Raw genomic sequence first — 16,886 nt, 5'->3', positions numbered from 1 at the left:
TCATACTACACAGCCATCGATAGTTGCGGAAAACTCATCGATGCTGCGAAACTGCGATAGTATCGAATAAACATGAGTGTGTGCATAAGTGTGGGAATTTATTAAACAAAAACGAAACGCGGACAAACTATATTTATGTAATAAACGCCAAGCCGCCAACGAGTAATGAACAGTTCATGGGCAGGTCGTACTATACAGACGAACGCACCTCGCAATCGACTGCAATCAAAGTGCAATAGCTCAATCAATTGATTCGTTTTGCTCAACCAAAAACAAAATCTATTCGGAAATCGGTGCGATAGTTGCCAAAATATAAAATCAACTATACAAAAAAAAACAACATACGCACACACTGGCGTGCAAGACAACAAACGATAAGAAGAAGAGCAGACGCCAGCTATAAAAAAGCCCCGAAAAGAATTGGAAATAAGACCATACCCCTCCATTTCCCCTGAAAAGGGGCCTCAAAACTAAGTGAATAGGTGAATCCAAGTAAAAAACCGGGAAAAGTTTGAGGAACACTTTTCTAATAAAATATATAAAAGCCTTGTTATCGATTTTGTTCCGGGTTTTTTTTGTGTGTGTGTGTTGTGTGAAGCGCGCCCGCAGGTGTGTGGGTGTGTGCTCTTGGCGCGTTATCAAAAACAACAACAATTCGTTGCAAAAAAAAAAAAATAAAGTAGAGGAGGCGGAAGAAGAGGAATCTGTTGCAAGTCGCGCCATCTCGCTCGCACCGCGGTCAATCGCGGATCGTGGTCGACTTATCGAATTAATCGACCCGAACAAATAAACCACCGTACAAGTAGTTGCGTTATTTCAAATGATTTCGCTGCTGCAAATGAAATTCCGTGCGCTTTTGTTGTTGCTATCAAAAGTATGGACATGCATTTGTTTCATGTTCAATCGCCAAGTGCGAGCTGTAAGTACTGAAATTGCCCGAAAGCAGGAGTAAATCACAAAAAAAAAGGTCTTATTTTTACCCGCCCGAAACGCCGAAATTATTCCCAACCCGCTCCCGCGATGGGCCCTCAAGTACTACAGCTACAGAATAATAATAATAAAAGCGGCCGCACTGATAAGACTTTCAATTATACAGGGAGTACTCGCTAAAGTGCACAGAGAGTTTGGATGTGTTTGCCCCGGAAATTTATCTGAAGATTTGCATGAATAGAAACGGACTTAAAATTAATGAATATATTCTAGATCTTTGAATCTGCAAATCTCCCAAAATAATAATATAGTTTCATTTGTATTTTCGAATTATATTTACGTTACTCCAATGTATGACCTATCAAATTTAGAGTAACATTCAATATATACGAATACAAGATATTTAATCCTAAATATTTGCACAAATTTTGTGAAATTTCATATATTTTTGCTGGGTACCGCTTAGTCAGCGACACCTGTCTTAGAGTAAACCTCTATCAAGATTTTCCGCCACACGTTTAATGGGGCTTGTTCCACCGAATCCCCACTCCTCGCAGAAGTGTTGTCCATGGTTCACCCATCCGCCTTATCGACCACCCGCCTTCAATACTCTCTCAGTACTGGACCGGCGATTTCGGCCAGAAATCGTGACGCGGCAGAGGCACTGACCTTCGACCTGCTTACTTATACTTTCCCACAGGCTTAAGTAATGCCCATGTACATAGATAGCGCTTAATCCACATCTTGGCCCATTGAGCACCTCTAGCATCCCCTTGCACCGCAACCCAACCCCAACAGAGTGTAGCGACGCATAGCCACCAACCGCATCATATGAACCCCCCATGTCGAATGCCGTTCAAGTACTGCTCCGTTGATTATGTATTAACTTTCTCAGTTTATCCAGTATCAACCGGTTAAATACGAACTCTTCCCGCTGTCACCCGTCTCGCGGCACCGCCTGAGCCTGGTGCAGCGCAAGACCCTCGTTCTGGACCTGGACGAAACGCTGATCCACTCCCATCACAATGCGATGCCCCGGAATACGGTGAAGCCGGGCACACCGCACGATTTCACCGTCAAAGTGACCATCGATCGGAATCCAGTGCGCTTTTTCGTGCACAAGCGACCGCATGTGGACTACTTTCTGGACGTGGTAAGTTCCCGACGGGATTGCCCAAACAAATAGATGTACTCCCGCATTTAAGTCAAGACATTAACTTACGCCCTACTGCCCGCAGGTCTCGCAGTGGTACGATCTGGTGGTCTTCACGGCCAGCATGGAGATTTACGGAGCGGCGGTGGCAGACAAACTGGACAACGGACGGAATATCCTCCGGAGGCGATACTACAGACAACACTGCACGCCCGACTACGGATCTTACACCAAAGACCTGTCGGCCATCTGCAGTGACCTAAATAGGGTAAGCTCGGGAACAAGTGTCTCCATCCATGCCAGCATTCTCTATCCATGAATGATAGATTCAACTACAAATTAAAGTGAAATTTATAATATGTACTGTCCTATGTTCCTTGCAGATATTCATCATCGACAATTCGCCCGGCGCCTATCGCTGTTTTCCCAACAATGCCATACCCATCAAGAGTTGGTTCTCAGACCCGATGGACACGGCGCTGCTGTCGCTGCTGCCCATGCTGGATGCGCTGAGGTTCACGAACGACGTGAGATCGGTGCTGTCGAGGAACTTGCACCTGCACCGCCTCTGGTAGCAGGTGGGCCGCCTGTCGCTAGTTTAGTCTATCTATTTAGAAGGAGCACTGAGGGCCAGCGAAGTGGGGAGGATATCTTCTGAAATTAACAACAAACAAGGTGGTGCTGTGACACATTAACGAATTTGTTCATTATTATTTACAATTTGTACCATTCAGTCAAATGAGTCAAATGAATGATGGGAGATTTGGAAACGATGGTTTTTTGTCATTTTGTGTATAGACTAACAGTTTTGTAACAATCTAATTATGCATGCATATTTGTCATTTGTCCATATATGTAGAGACCAGCTATTTTTATTAGACATATTTTTTCGCTTGTTTTTTGCGTGTATATTTTGATATAATATCAAATAGAAACTCTTGAACACAGACAGTATATAGTATAAAGTATATATATACAGTATACAGTATATGTATGAAAGTAAAGCTGAGCAAAGGGCGAAGCCACAACATAAAGAACAAATTGGTCAAGTTATATATCATATTATTATAAATTAAATTTAAGGCCACTTACAACAAGAGTCTTGTAATTTCTATACCATGATAACATTTAACTATTATGACACTGATGTTGTTTTTGTGCAGATACGAACTAACAAGACGAAGCAAAATACTTATATTTATACAAATTAGTTGATTACGCAACTTAACTGGGACATCATTATTATGGATAATTATTAAACCGATCTAACCGATTCTGTATAGACTTACGTACGTTCTGCCCTTGTTTCCTGTACAAAACTAAACGGATGAAAGATCTTCAGAGTTTCATTGCTTGCAAACCAAACATAACACTTTTCTATGGATAAGATTTTTGTCTTTCGGGGAAGTTATATATTTATACATATATATATAAATAAATTTACGACTAAGCAAAAACCAACAACTATAAACTACTATTAAAGTAAACAACAACCGAGGAGCAAGCAAGTAGGGCAAAATTTATATTTTGTAATGCGAGCCAAGTAGCGAAAAGAATTAAAAATCAAATTAATTCTGATAGGATCGGATCAGATCAGGTTAATGAGCCGCAGACTGGGACAGATATATATAGGGAGTTTAGAGAGCCAAATCACTAATTATACGAGAACCGAGTTAGTCTGAGAATTGAGAAATCGTGGCACATCATCCGAGGCATCACAGGATATTCAGGATATTACGGACAGCAGCAGAGGAATTAGGCGAGAAACATAAAGAAACACGTGAAAACTGCTTCCATAGTTAATGTTATTTCCAAAAGCATAAAAACACCACTCTAAACTAAACAACAAAAGCTTGCACACGCCCTTACCCCTAACCCCACCCTTATCCAATTGTTCTTTTGATCGTATTGTACATTTAAAACAATCAATATTTGTTTATTGCAAGAAAAACGAGTAATATACGTGTGCGATGTTGTTAATTTTAAGTAGTTGGTAGCAAATTTGTTAAACTGAAGAGTAATGAAATAAATGAGAAAGGGAACACAAAATCAGAAAAAGAATTACAAAAATAAAACAAATTACAAAAATCATGCAAAATCGAAAAAAGTCGTGTTTTCTTTGATCTGCCATTTGAATTTGGCGCTCCCTTTCAGTTCTACAGAACTTCGTCGCTTTACAGATTGCTAGTAGAACCTGTTAGCGCGGATATGTGCTGTTAAGCGCACAAATAATGAATGAAAGCAGCTTATGGTTACTGGACATCAGCTATTTGATACTCTATTTGGAACAATAATATGTGACATTAAAAAAATGATTAGCACGATAGATTAAAATCAAATCGATTCTGACAGATAAATCTGTTGAAACCAGTAGTTTTATTTATAAGGCATACAAAATAAGCATTTTATTTGTATTACCTATTATTTTAAGAGTAATATAGTTCAAAAATCATTACATTGGCTTTCAAACCAATTAATTACGTTTCATTAATAATCTGTGCACTCCTCTGCAGTATCGATTACATACATGAACAAATGTACTGAGACATGTAGGGTATCGCACTGTGCTGTTAGCTGTCAATTTGAGGTTATGACCGCCCGCTTTTCCGACAAAAACAGCAAGTTGCCGTGAAACAGCAACGCAGCAGTATTTACGCAACGCAACTGGTAAGGAGTCGACCGGAATCCAGATCGCCTTGGCCGGAAGAAGCACAAAACCATATTTAACTCGAAGTCTCCCCTCATTTAGCCAAACCGAGTCCATGGCCACCGCCGCAGCTGTAGCAAAAGTCGGAAAATCAGTGCACCGCATTTTCGTGGGCAATCTACCGTGGACAGTGGGCCACCAGGAGTTGCGTGGCTACTTCCGCGAGTTCGGACGCGTGGTGTCCGCCAACGTGATCTTCGACAAGCGAACGGGGTGCTCCAAGGGCTACGGCTTCGTTAGCTTCAACAGCTTGACCGCGCTGGAGAAGATCGAAAACGAGCAGAAGCACATACTGGAGGGCAACTACCTAAACATACAGAAATCTTAGATTCCCCACCTTAATTGTCATTTAGCTTATAAGTTCAGCATTTTTTTTTTTTGACATGTCGGACAGCGATACGGATACCGAGGAGGAGCTTTTCCACCTTGCCACCGAGCATGTGGCCAAGCAGTCGACCAGCATTGGTTCCGCGGACCTTTTAATATTTTACGGATACTACAAGCAGGCTACGAATGGCCCCTGCAAGGAGCAAAGTCCGGGTCTGCTCCAACTGAAGGCCAAGAGCAAGTGGCAGGCATGGCGGAATCTGGGAACAATGTCCCAGTCCGCTGCCCGGCAGGCCTACGTCCAGAAGCTGCAGGAGCTTCAACCCAACTGGCGGTCCTGGCGCAACCCAGGTTGGGTCGTCCATTCCATTGAGTCGGCCCCACTGGAGGACCAACGTTTGGACAGTGAAAAGACCCTGTTTGACCACGTGAAGGAGAACAATCTAGAAAGGCTGAGGGAACTGCTGCAGCCCGGTGACTTGGTTAAGCTGGACGAGCATGGCATGGCGCTCATCCATTGGGCCACCGATCGCAATGCCGTCGAAATCATACAGTTCCTGGTGCGGAGTGGGGCCAGTGTAGATCAGCGAGATGCGGAGCAACAGACTCCGCTGCACTACGCCGCCAGCTGTGGACACTTGGAGGCGCTCCAATGCCTGCTGGAGCTACGGGCCAGCCTGGAGCTACGCGATTCTGATGGACAGACTTGTTACGACGTGGCTGACGATGAACAGATCTGCCAGGTGCTTCAAACGGAACGGGAACGACTCGCTGGATCCGCGTCCTGATGTCAAAATCTTAAGTTCGGTGCTCATTTGCTTTAAAAACAGCAAGGTGTTGTGAACCATTGTAAATCTCCGACAAGTCCCCTGTAAGTTCTTTGGAACTTTAATAAACATACATTCATAAATGTAATTTTGAAAGTACTTTCCTTTCGGATTTTAGGAATTATGACATCGAAAAACGTCATCCTTAAAAAAGAAAGAGATGGATGACCTTTTTTTTGTTCTAATTAAGCAGCCTGTTGAAAACAGTGCAGTGTACTTTTTACTAAGCTGCTAGTCTAATCTGATAATCTATTCAATTCTTTAGATATAATTGAACGAAAGTTATCTTTGAAGACCATAACTGGGTTATGGGTACTGACTAAGGAGTAAATCCTATGACACAATAATGAATTTATGTTACTAACTGATGTATTTATTGAATATAAAATAAGGGTTCTTTTGCAATGGCCGATCAACGCCTATTTCCACAGCTTCTTGATAGACATGTTCTTCTCCGAGTCCTTCTGCATCACCTTGGCCACGGCCATCTCGAAGTCCTCCTGGGTGACATGGACGCGTCGTTCGCGCAGCGCATACATGCCGGCCTCCGTGCAGACGCCCTTGACCTCGGCACCCGATGCACCTGGCATTAGCTCGGCGATCTTGCGCAGATTAATTCCACGCGTGAGGTTCATCTTACGGGAGTGGATCTTCAGGATGTCCAGACGCGCCTCCTCGTTTGGTGGCGGGAACTCGATCTTGCGATCAATGCGTCCGGGACGCAGCAGAGCGGGATCCAGGATGTCAATGCGATTGGTGGCCATGATCACCTTGATGTTCTTGGTAGCCTCAAAGCCGTCCAGCTGGTTGAGTAGCTCCAGCATAGTACGCTGCACCTCGGAATCGCCGCCGGAACCTGACTCAATACGCGACGAGCCAATGGAATCGATTTCGTCCATGAAAATAATTGAAGGGGCATGTTCACGGGCCATTACAAAGAGTTCTCGAACCATGCGCGAACCCTCGCCGATGAATTTCTGGACCAGCTCCGAGCCAGAGACGCGAATGAAGGTGCACTCGGTGTGATGGGCAACGGCCCTGGCCAGCAAAGTCTTTCCTGTACCTGGAGGTCCATAAAGGAGCACTCCTTTCGGCTGGGCAATACCCAAGGCATCAAACAGCTCTGGATGCTTTACGGGCAACTCAATTACCTCCTTGATCTCCTTAATCTGTTTGTCCAGGCCGCCAACCATTTCGTATGTGGAGTCTGGAACTTTTTCAACCATCATAAGCGAGACCAGCGGATCCACCTTATTGGGCAGAATCTTGTGCAGCGTATAGCTCTCATTGCGCAGGGCCACACGGCAATTGGGGGTTACGTCGTTGATATCGATGTTTTTGTCCAGATCGACGACGAACTTGCCCTCGGGATGGACCTTAACCAGCACTTTCTTCTTGTCCATGGGCTTCACAACCTCGCCCACATAGCTACCCTGTTCCTGGAGCAGCTGCAGCTCCTCCCGCAGCATCCGAACTGTGAAAGACGTGATAATTAGGATTGGTTTCTCAAATTTAAAGATTCTTTGATATTAAGACCAAGAACCAGACTTAAATGTTTTCTATATCCTACGGCTAACCCAACTATGGACATTATCTATGTGTAATAGTCATCCCGTAGTACATTTACCTTTAGCATTGAGCTCATTGCGCTGGGCCTGTAGACGTCTCAAATTCTGGTGCTTCTCGGCCACCACCAGCTGCAGTTCCTCGATCTTTTGGATGTAGTAGGACCGGAATCCCTCGCCTTTTTGGTAGGCCGACTCGATTTCCATCTGCGAAAACATGAGCATTGGTTTCTCGCGATGGAAAAGCTGGGGGACTCAAATGCACATACCCGATTCGTCACCGTCATCTTACGTTTCTTGTTTGCACTTTAATTTGTTATTATTTGTCAAACTGAAGGATCACAATGCAAGATGTCGAATTAATTCGTCTTTATTGTATGACTCGGCATTTGCTTTTCGAGATGGCACATGCTCGTTGTCGCACTGCACTCGGACTATCGTTTCAATTGAGTAATCGGTATCGATAAAAACGCTAGGTGGGGAGCCTAGCTAAGGTTTTCGAATTAAGTGTGCCAAGTAACCAATTAAAAGTAAATGTAATAAAACTCGGCGTTACTCGTAGAATAAATTTTTTACCCGTTACTCGTAGAGTAAATGGTAAATTACGATATTTCTCTGAGTAACGGGTATCTGATAGTCGGGGAACTCGACTATAGGTTTCTCTTTGATTCGTGGAAAAACACATTGGTGTTCTCGTTTGTTTTTGCGTAGCACTGGCGATTTTTAAGTAATGAATTAGAATAAGCCTAATACCGATGCTAATAAAATAATTTAACGTATTTTTAATTAATTGTGAATACCAAATGTGACAATTTCTGAGCTGAGACATTCAATGTTATCTATCAAGTTTTCAAAACATTACGCATGCGAATGCGTAGTCTGAATTCATCAAAATGTGCTTTGAGAACAAAGTATTGATATGTTTTAAGTCAAAATAAGAATATTTTCAAAATCCCCTGCCGAAAATCAAACTTCTCACACTTAAACCATCTGTTTTGTGCGGGAGTGCAGACCCGCCAACCAATTTCTGTCGTTTGTTAAATTTATATTTTAAAGTGTAAAATGCCGGCCAGCAAGGGACTTCTGTTCAAGCGCTACATCCGCATCGAGCTGAATCTGTGGCGGCGCACGCTCTTCGAGATCGTCGCCCTAGTGATAATGGTCCTAGTGATCTTCCTAAACCCCATAGCCCACTCCAAAAGGCTTCTCTACACGACCACCGAGAACGAAAACGAGCAGAGCATCGTGTCCCACAAGCTGCAGGACATAAATATATTGACGTAAGTGCAAGGTCTTCACCTACAACCTTTTGAATGTAGCGCCATCCAAAGTGGCAACTTAATGCTCCTACCTATTTATATGGTTTCATTACTTTCCGCAGACGCATGGCAGACTCGAAGCGGGAGAAAACCAAGTACATCCTGGCCTTCACGCCTGAAACGACGTTTACATCGGAGGTGACCAAGAATGTGGCCAAAACGCTGGAGCTGAGCTCAACCGTGGGCTACGACAGCGAGTCCGAAATGCAAAATCAGTTCGACGAGCGGACTACCCTGGCGGGCATTGTCTTCAACGATCTGCGTGATGACGGCACCCCTTTGACGCTGTCCATCTCGATTCGATTTCCCAGCGAGTTTCGCACGATCGCTCCGTTCCTCACCGAGGATCGCCTGTGGATAACCCGCTGCTCGGGTCGCATTAATCCCGGACGGGATCGGGCCAAGCACGACAAGCAGCAGGATATATATATACGCGAGGGTTTTCTGCAGCTGCAGCACCAGATCTTTGTGGAATGGTTCCACCAATTGCGCCAGGACATAGTTAGCATCTATCCGGAACCCAATGTCGAGGTCTACAACATCCTGCTGAAGGCCGCCGACGAGCCGTGCTCCGTGATGAGTGTCGCTCAGCTGCCCACATTCCTCTATAACTTCATATACCTACTGCCCTTTCTGAATATCATCAGAGTAAGTACATCATCTACACCACCTAACCAACACGAGACATAAGGATGCTTTCTGGCCCAATCCTTAGAACGTAGCTGCCCAGGTGGAGGATGGGGTGATGGTGCATCAGTGGCACTACGGCTACTCCTTTGGCATGCAGTGGGGCATTAAGTTTTTGGTGCTTTTTCTTAGAATGTGCATTTTAGGTGTCATATATACAGTCATGCTGCTGGTGAGTTCTTGTCACTTCACCATACCCACCTACCATACCGGAACTAATTTAACAAATAAATATATTTAGGCTTTCTGGGCCTTTGGAGGTCGAGAAGGGGAGTTCTCCGGCACTGGGACGATAGCCTTTGTGTGCTTCATCACACTGTACACCGTGGAGATCATTATCACCGGAATGGTGGTGGCCAAACTGTTTGCCAACCCCACGAATGCCGTCCTTTTCGCCTTGATGCTCTGGCTGTTCATGTACGCGGCATTCTGCATTATTCTGGAACGCTACTGGGACATCCACAAGTACTATATTTTCTTCATCCTGGTGGCTTTCTGCAACTGCCAGATGCACTTCAGCATGAGTTTGTTCAGAAACTGCATCGAGCAACCGGAAATGGTGAACACCATTGATTTCGTCTTGATCTTCACATCGGCCATAAGTTCGGCCTTGATTTACTTCCTGATTCTCTTGGCGATTCAGTGGCGAATGCCGGGCACCTTCCTCAGCCGGCGGATAGTGAACAATAGGCCCCGGAAGCAGCAGGAATCGGACACTACCATTATGTACTTGGGCAGGGCTCCGAGCTTTCAAAACTTCGAATTCGGCGACGTGGGCAGTGTGGAGCTCATGCGATTGCGCCATGTCAGCACATCACATCGCGACTCGGAGCGAAAGATCCTCAAGAATATATCTATGCGAGTCTATCGTGGGGAGGTGTTTGTGATCCTCGGCCACATTGGCTCCGGTAAACTTACGCTTCTGAGGATTTTGGCCGGCCTCAAGTTCGCACTTCGCGGCAATGTGTATATAATGGGCAATCCCTTTGAACCCAATGGTAAGTTGGTTGTTTTTTGTGATTATACGCAATTCTCGTACGGTAAAAGTATATAAATTATTGATCGGGATCAATTGCCAAGATAGTTTGACCATGTCCGTTTGTCCGTCCGTATAAACGTAAAGATCTAGGGAACTATAAGAGCTAGATAAGATTAGATTAGGATGATATTAAGCATTCAGATTCTATTTGAAGAGAGCCGTCCCGTTCTGAATTGAAATTGTATTTCAGCAGGTTATCTTCAACTTTCTTACACTTTAATTAGTTGAGTAAAGGGTATACAATAGTCGCGGCGTGCTCTAGCCGTACTAATACTCATGAGAACAAATACAACTAGTGTAGTAGGCAGCTCCTTCTACCCTCTTCCTTTACTCTTAGTCATACATTCCTAGTCGTACATACCTAATTATACATAGCCAATCTAGTCATAAGCTTATACATTCATACACCCATCCTTACTATATACATACATACAAATATTATCGAGAAACTTATCGACTGATCGACTCGCCACTCTGCAGAGAGCGCGGCAGTCAGTCGCTGTTGAACCAAGCTAGAGTACAGATCGAAATAAAAGAGACAATTGAAATAGTATTCGAATGTTAACTTCTGTAAACGGCGGCTAAACTAGGTGAAGCCCGTCGCCTGGTGGACTTCCGTTTCAATGAGCACGGGCTCAACAAGCATTTGACCGTGGAACAGACCATTGACTACCATGTGCGTCTAAAACTGTCGCCCAGCGAGTCCGACCGCTACGAGATCGAGAGGCGCAAGTGGTTGGCCATACTGGATCAGCACGTGGAGGGTCGGGGTGTCCGGATCGGAAAGCTGAGTTCAGGCTCAATGAAACTGGTGGCGCTGTGCTGCTGCTTGGCCGGAGATACGCCCATCATTATACTGGAGGAGCCGACCACCCAGCTGACGGGAAGGGAGGCGCAGATATTCTGGTCGATTGTCCATGCGGAGAAGGAAAATCGCGCCTTCATCATAGCCACTTACAACGTTGGCGAGGCGGAGCACGTCGCAGATCGCATCGGGATCCTCAGCATGGGCGTCCTGGAGGCCAGTGGCACACCCTTCTTTTTGCGCGCCAAGTTCAGCAGCAGTGTGGATCTGGTATTTATAGACCGATTTTATATCATCAGATCTATGTACATATAATAGATAGGACGCAACATTGAATTTGTATCGCTTTCGTTTTCAAGGTCATCATCAAGAAGCCACATGTGCCTGATCAGCCCATCACTGACTACGTAAACCAGTTTATGCAGAACATCGAGCCGGAAAATGAGATCGGTGATTCCCTTACTTACAGACTGCCCGTGATATATCGTCCGAGGCTGCAGAAACTACTGATTCACCTGGAAATCGATCGCAAGATGCTGGGAATTGAGAATGTGAGAGTGGTGGGAGCGGAGCTCTCCGACATCTACATGACACTGGTCACCTCGTTTCGACTGCAGCAGCAGATGATTCCCGATGTCAGTACGTATAAAGCCATCGTTCCTGGGGGAGTACACATTTGAGGGCACTTGATCTTGTAAAAGACTAAAACCACACTCTTGTTTTATATCTTTATACAAAGATTGCATATTTATATGTATGTATGTACATATACATGCAGTATGTCAAGAAACTGTTTACACACTGTGAAATATTCAACATATTACACAGTGTGTAAACAGTTATATGCCAAATGTACATGACAGAAGGGGATGACAATGTTGTGCTTAATGCTAACGGGGATTTGTGCATATTACTTATTCTACTTTACAGTATGTCATGTATGATACAGTGCGACCCATATAAATACGTCCTATTACAATATTGCATCCCATTTATGGTACAGGTGGGGAAGGGAGCAAGCAATAGTTTAAAGAATGTTTACGAATTGAATATAAATGTTTTACCGTTTCTGCAGCGCAAACTTTCAAGTACCAGGTGGTTTCCCAGAAGCAACTGACCAAACAACGCATGCGGGCCATGTTCTACAAGAAGATGATCCACACGGCGCCCAATGTCTGGCCCATTATCATGATCTTCACCAGCTTCGTTTTGATTGCCATCATTGCCCGTTTGTCCGTGTTGCTCGATATGCCGAAACAGCGCCAGAACTCGATTCACATTGGTTTCAGGGAACCAGCGGACGTGATTAAGTACATACCAAATCTGAAGGACTGCGGGTACATCGACATCCGGTCGGCGGTGAAAGTGAACAAAAAGAAAAGCGTCGATGTCTCCCGAACTTTTGATGACGATTCTTTCGTTTGTGAAAAGGGTAGCTATCGGAACGATCTTAGAAAGAAGAACGAGTTGAGAAGTTTTGGGGCAGTGGAGTCGGACGGGGATGAGCACCTAAACGGCTATATAAGCCAGGATATGTTTCACTCGGCTCCTATGATGCTCAATTTGCTGCAAAATGTCATACTTAGGTGAGAATTGCCATTCAGAGTTTTTCAAAGACTTCCTCCTGCTTCTGAATTATTGGATTTGATTTAATGGATTCCAGGAGCAACATACTCGTTAAGCAGTATATTATTTCTAATTCACTCGCTTTTCTGGTTGCGTAACCAATAGTCGATTTACTCGACTAAAGCGTTCTCTGTGGCTTCTATTTACAGACTTTCATATCCCACGCAAACGGACCTAGTTGTTCTGGTGGAGAACCATCCGCTGCCCACACAGCTGTCCCAGAAGATCAATGTGCTGGACAACAAGATCGCACACATCCACGTGCCTTTGGTTGTCGGCTGCATCATACCGCTGACCGTATCCGTTTTCGTCATCCCCCTGGTGGAGGAGGAGATATACGATGTTCGATTCCTGCAGCACATGGCCGGACTTGGGTTGAAGGTCTTCTGGGGCATCAATTTGTTTTGGGACTGGTTCACTTTCTTCGTCTACTCGATCATTATTGTGGTTATTATGAGCCTGATGGGTATCGGTGGCTTTGGGTTCTACGAGAATGCCATCATGGTGGTCCTGTTGACCACCTTTGGACTGGCGGCCCTGCCGCTCACCTATCTGGTCTCCATGTTCGTGAATAAGTCAATTGTTCGGGCATTCCTCGTTTCCGTACTCCTGCAGGGAGTGTCCGGCCTGGTCCTATATATCATCTACTGGGACGTCGCGAACAGCAACACAATCTTCTTCTACGCCGCCTGCATGTCGCCAGGATTCTCGCTCTTGGACGGAGTGAGCAATGTCTACGCCCAGTATCTGGAGCAGGCGATCTGCATAGAAAAGTGCGAGGCGCACGACAGCTGCACGGAGGAAAACATGAACGAGGTGGTGCCGAATTGCAAGTGTGAGTCCCCCGGTCTTGATAGTCCATCATTTACCAAAGCAAACTTATCATTCGATCTGATCATTTTATTTATACGACGATATTTATTGGTCACGACACGCTAGAATTTGTAATGGACAACTTATTATGTGGCTTATTATACCCTTTACCACGCCCTCTGTAACGCCCACAAACCGTCCAAAACTGCCACGCCCACACTTTTGAAATGTGTTTTAATATTTCTTCTTTTCTTTTAGTATTAGTTTTGGAAACTTCTATCGTTTTGCGAAAAAAATTTCTTGCCACGCCCACAAACCATTCAAATCTTTCAAACGCTTTTGAATAATTTTTAATTTTTTTTTCATATAATTTTTTTTTTCAACTTTGACCGATATTTCAAAAAAATATTCAAATTTCTTGTTTACGCATACAGCTGAGTAACGGGTATCTGATAGTCGGGGAACTCGACTATAGAATTCTCTCTTGCTTTTATATCGTTTTCGTAAATTAAATTTCGTAAAACTAAGCTTCTTTTTCGGTTCTCTCCAGTTGACACTTTCTTCAAGTGGGCTGCTCCGGGGATCTTACCCCCTATTTTGTACATGATATTGTCTGCTCTAATTTTCTTAATGCTTATTTTCTGGATTGAGTTGCATCGCAGGGAGAAGAAGTTCCATACCTCCAGAGAGTGAGTTTGTAATATATTGATATGCCTCGTCCTATAAGAGAATTCAACACCCCGGCAGTCTTCGTAAAATGAGAACCGCCACATATCCCTTCGACGATGGCGATGTGGCGGACGTGAAGCAAAAGATCGCTGAAGCGGATAACACCAAGGCCAAGCAGTCCGTCTTCCTGGTGGATCAGGTGGAAGCCAGGGTCCCAGCTGCCGGCAAGAGGATACACACAGTCTCCTTCGCCCTGAACAAGTGAGTCTTGTTTTGCTTTAACTATATTATTGAAATCCATCTAGACAGATATTAAGCTTGTACTTATTGTGAAAAGCAGTGTTGTTTTACCCTAGGTTCAGACTTTTAACTTATGCAACTTACATTTTTGTTTTAGATACATGAGCATGGGTATCTTCGGGCCCCGCAACTCTGGAAAAAGTCACTTGATGCGGCAGCTGGTGGGCCAGCATGGATTCGCCTTTGGCGAGATCTACGTGCGGGGGCTGGACTTCAAGTACGATCTGGAAAGCATCCACACCTACATGGGCTACTCTCCGCAGCACAGAGGACTCCTCAATGAGCTGACACCGCGGGAGCACATCCGTCTGTTGTGCATGATCCGTGGTGTGCCCGAGGCTAAGATCGGCGAGAAGATGCATGACCTGTGCCTCATGCTCAACATGACCGGGTGGATGCACCGAAAGTGCAGTTTGCTGACCGCAGAGAAGCGGCACAAGTTAAAAATTGCCCTGGCACTGGTGGCCTACAACAAAGTCCTCGTTCTGGACGAGCCCACATGCGGCATGCCGGCAACTACCAGGCGGGAAATCTGGAACATCCTTCGCTATATCCGATACTGCGGCAAGACAATCATTTTTGCCACCAACGATGAGCTGGAGTGCAAGATCCTTGCCGACTTTATTATCCTGTTCCAGGACAGCGAGATGCTGGCCATCGGCAGCCTGCAGTATCTACGATACAAGTACAGCCACGGATTCTATCTAGAGGTTCGGCTCATCCGCGATGGAGCCACCCTCGCCGAATCGGAGGATAAGTGGGTTTTACACAGCTATGTCCCCTGGTTCATGGATTAATAATAATCGCTTTTTTCCCTCCTTCAGTTTGCGCAAGGATGTGGAAAATTTGGCCAAGTTCGTCAACTTTCTGCACAATAGATCCGAGCTAGTGTAAGTTTCCTATATGAATATAAATATCATTAAAGCATAATTGGTGATCGTTCGAATAGGCTCCACATTTATTCGACCGATACCTAAGGTTGTCTTAAATAACTATTGAATTGATTTATATTCGCTTTTAAAGAAGATTTCATAATAATTTACTTTTAATGATTTATGTTTCAGAGGCCGACTAAACAATTGGTTCAAGTTCTACGTGCCAGTGGGCCACATCGTTTACTCATTCCTATATGGCGCAATGGAGAAGAACAAATTGCGTCTCAACGTGAGTGACTACTGCATCTACCAGGCGGACATGATGAGTGTGGTGGCTCAGGTGCAGGAGACCCGGGCCCAGCTAAAGCACCACCTCGTCCAGACGGAGGGCCCGCTTCCCCTGGACACTGCGTCCCCCAAAAAGGGCAGGGCAAAAAAGTGATTCCGAGCACTTATTGGGGAAGACGTCATGTTTCGCCACGTATATTTTCTAAACAGTGCTCAAATGAAAAATTTATTAATTTTCCAGCACATATTTACAAATGTTTTAAATGGGAGGACAATTTCAAATAACTGAAAGTTAACCAAATCTTATGTAGGCTCTTGGGCTGACTCATGCGGAGGTCAATGTCTGGCCTCAGTTGTCCAGACACAGGGCCTTGGAAATGTGGGCTTTCCCGCTTTCAAGAAATGAGAACTTTGCTGGTTCCACACGTGTGGCTTTGCATAAATAATAATAATCCCTGGGGAAGTTCATAGGTTCTGGGAAGCTCTGCACGTGCCCGCATTCATTTTTCATTTGCGTGCTCGTTCCTTTGACACATTTCCGACTAGCAATTGATAATTGATGAACAGGCAGTTTAGCGGCAAGACACACTTTTAGATTTAAAACTGTATTCTTAGTGCGCTGAGTTTTTGGCAAGGATTCAATTAAAAAATAAATACTGCGATTTACGTTGATTTGAAACTACTTTTAAAATTAATTTTGAAACATATCAACTAGCGCGCGCATCCGTTATCGATAGACCAATAATCGATGCTTATATTTTTGGCGTTAGAATATTTCTCGCTCCCACTTTCAATGCCAGCTGACGTAACAGTTGTTATTCGTTCCTTTGCTACCGCTAGTGCTGCCCACATTTTGGCTTCAAAGAAGCAGCTTTAAAGGCTACACAAACTTTTAGAATGAACTTAAAATTGTTTTTATTTGCGGGATGCTTCTTTCACGACTATTGAAACCAAAT

General features: G+C 44.6%; 5 protein-coding genes across 6 annotated transcripts; 4 read left to right on the top strand and 1 right to left on the bottom strand.

Annotated features, from left to right (window-relative positions):
- Positions 1-27: 27 nt before the first annotated feature.
- LOC6615222 (CTD nuclear envelope phosphatase 1 homolog) lies at positions 28-4,174 on the top strand. 2 transcript variants are annotated; one of them, XM_032726670.1, is made up of 4 exons: positions 28-919; positions 1,835-2,083; positions 2,169-2,351; positions 2,467-4,174. In XM_032726670.1, the coding sequence occupies exons 1-4, from the start codon at positions 821-823 to the stop codon at positions 2,656-2,658; spliced, it is 723 nt and encodes a 240-aa protein (XP_032582561.1). In that variant the 5' UTR covers positions 28-820; the 3' UTR covers positions 2,659-4,174. The 2 variants fall into 2 exon arrangements, with proteins under 2 accessions (XP_032582561.1, XP_002039628.1); XM_002039592.2 differs by having other exon boundaries at positions 1,826-2,083.
- A 472-nt stretch (positions 4,175-4,646) lies between these two features.
- LOC6615221 (SRA stem-loop-interacting RNA-binding protein, mitochondrial) lies at positions 4,647-5,142 on the top strand. Its single transcript, XM_002039591.2, has 2 exons — positions 4,647-4,750; positions 4,833-5,142. The coding sequence occupies exon 2, from the start codon at positions 4,846-4,848 to the stop codon at positions 5,116-5,118; it is 273 nt and encodes a 90-aa protein (XP_002039627.1). The 5' UTR covers positions 4,647-4,750; positions 4,833-4,845; the 3' UTR covers positions 5,119-5,142.
- A 6-nt stretch (positions 5,143-5,148) lies between these two features.
- LOC6615220 (acyl-CoA-binding domain-containing protein 6) lies at positions 5,149-6,032 on the top strand. The gene has a single exon (XM_002039590.2). It carries the CDS (start codon positions 5,174-5,176, stop codon positions 5,903-5,905), a length of 732 nt encoding a protein of 243 aa, XP_002039626.1. The 5' UTR covers positions 5,149-5,173; the 3' UTR covers positions 5,906-6,032.
- A 263-nt stretch (positions 6,033-6,295) lies between these two features.
- Positions 6,296-7,908, bottom strand: LOC6615219 (26S proteasome regulatory subunit 8). The gene is made up of 3 exons (XM_002039589.2): positions 7,779-7,908; positions 7,572-7,716; positions 6,296-7,418 (listed from the first exon to the last, which is right to left on the bottom strand). Exons 1-3 carry the CDS (start codon positions 7,794-7,796, stop codon positions 6,364-6,366), a joined length of 1,218 nt encoding a protein of 405 aa, XP_002039625.1. The 5' UTR covers positions 7,797-7,908; the 3' UTR covers positions 6,296-6,363.
- Positions 7,909-8,571: 663 nt separating this feature from the next.
- LOC6615218 (ATP-binding cassette sub-family A member 3) lies at positions 8,572-16,177 on the top strand. Its single transcript, XM_032725534.1, has 13 exons — positions 8,572-8,789; positions 8,891-9,476; positions 9,544-9,687; positions 9,757-10,513; positions 11,145-11,629; positions 11,719-11,998; positions 12,435-12,945; positions 13,135-13,820; positions 14,349-14,487; positions 14,546-14,728; positions 14,865-15,524; positions 15,592-15,657; positions 15,832-16,177. Exons 1-13 carry the CDS (start codon positions 8,572-8,574, stop codon positions 16,082-16,084), a joined length of 4,968 nt encoding a protein of 1,655 aa, XP_032581425.1. The 3' UTR covers positions 16,085-16,177.
- Positions 16,178-16,886: the final 709 nt, after the last annotated feature.

This window comes from Drosophila sechellia, chromosome X (genome assembly GCF_004382195.2).
Source record: "Drosophila sechellia strain sech25 chromosome X, ASM438219v1, whole genome shotgun sequence".
NCBI lineage: Eukaryota > Metazoa > Arthropoda > Insecta > Diptera > Drosophilidae > Drosophila > Drosophila sechellia.
Note: the sequence above shows the minus strand (reverse complement) of the source record. Positions and strands in the feature narration are given on the sequence as shown.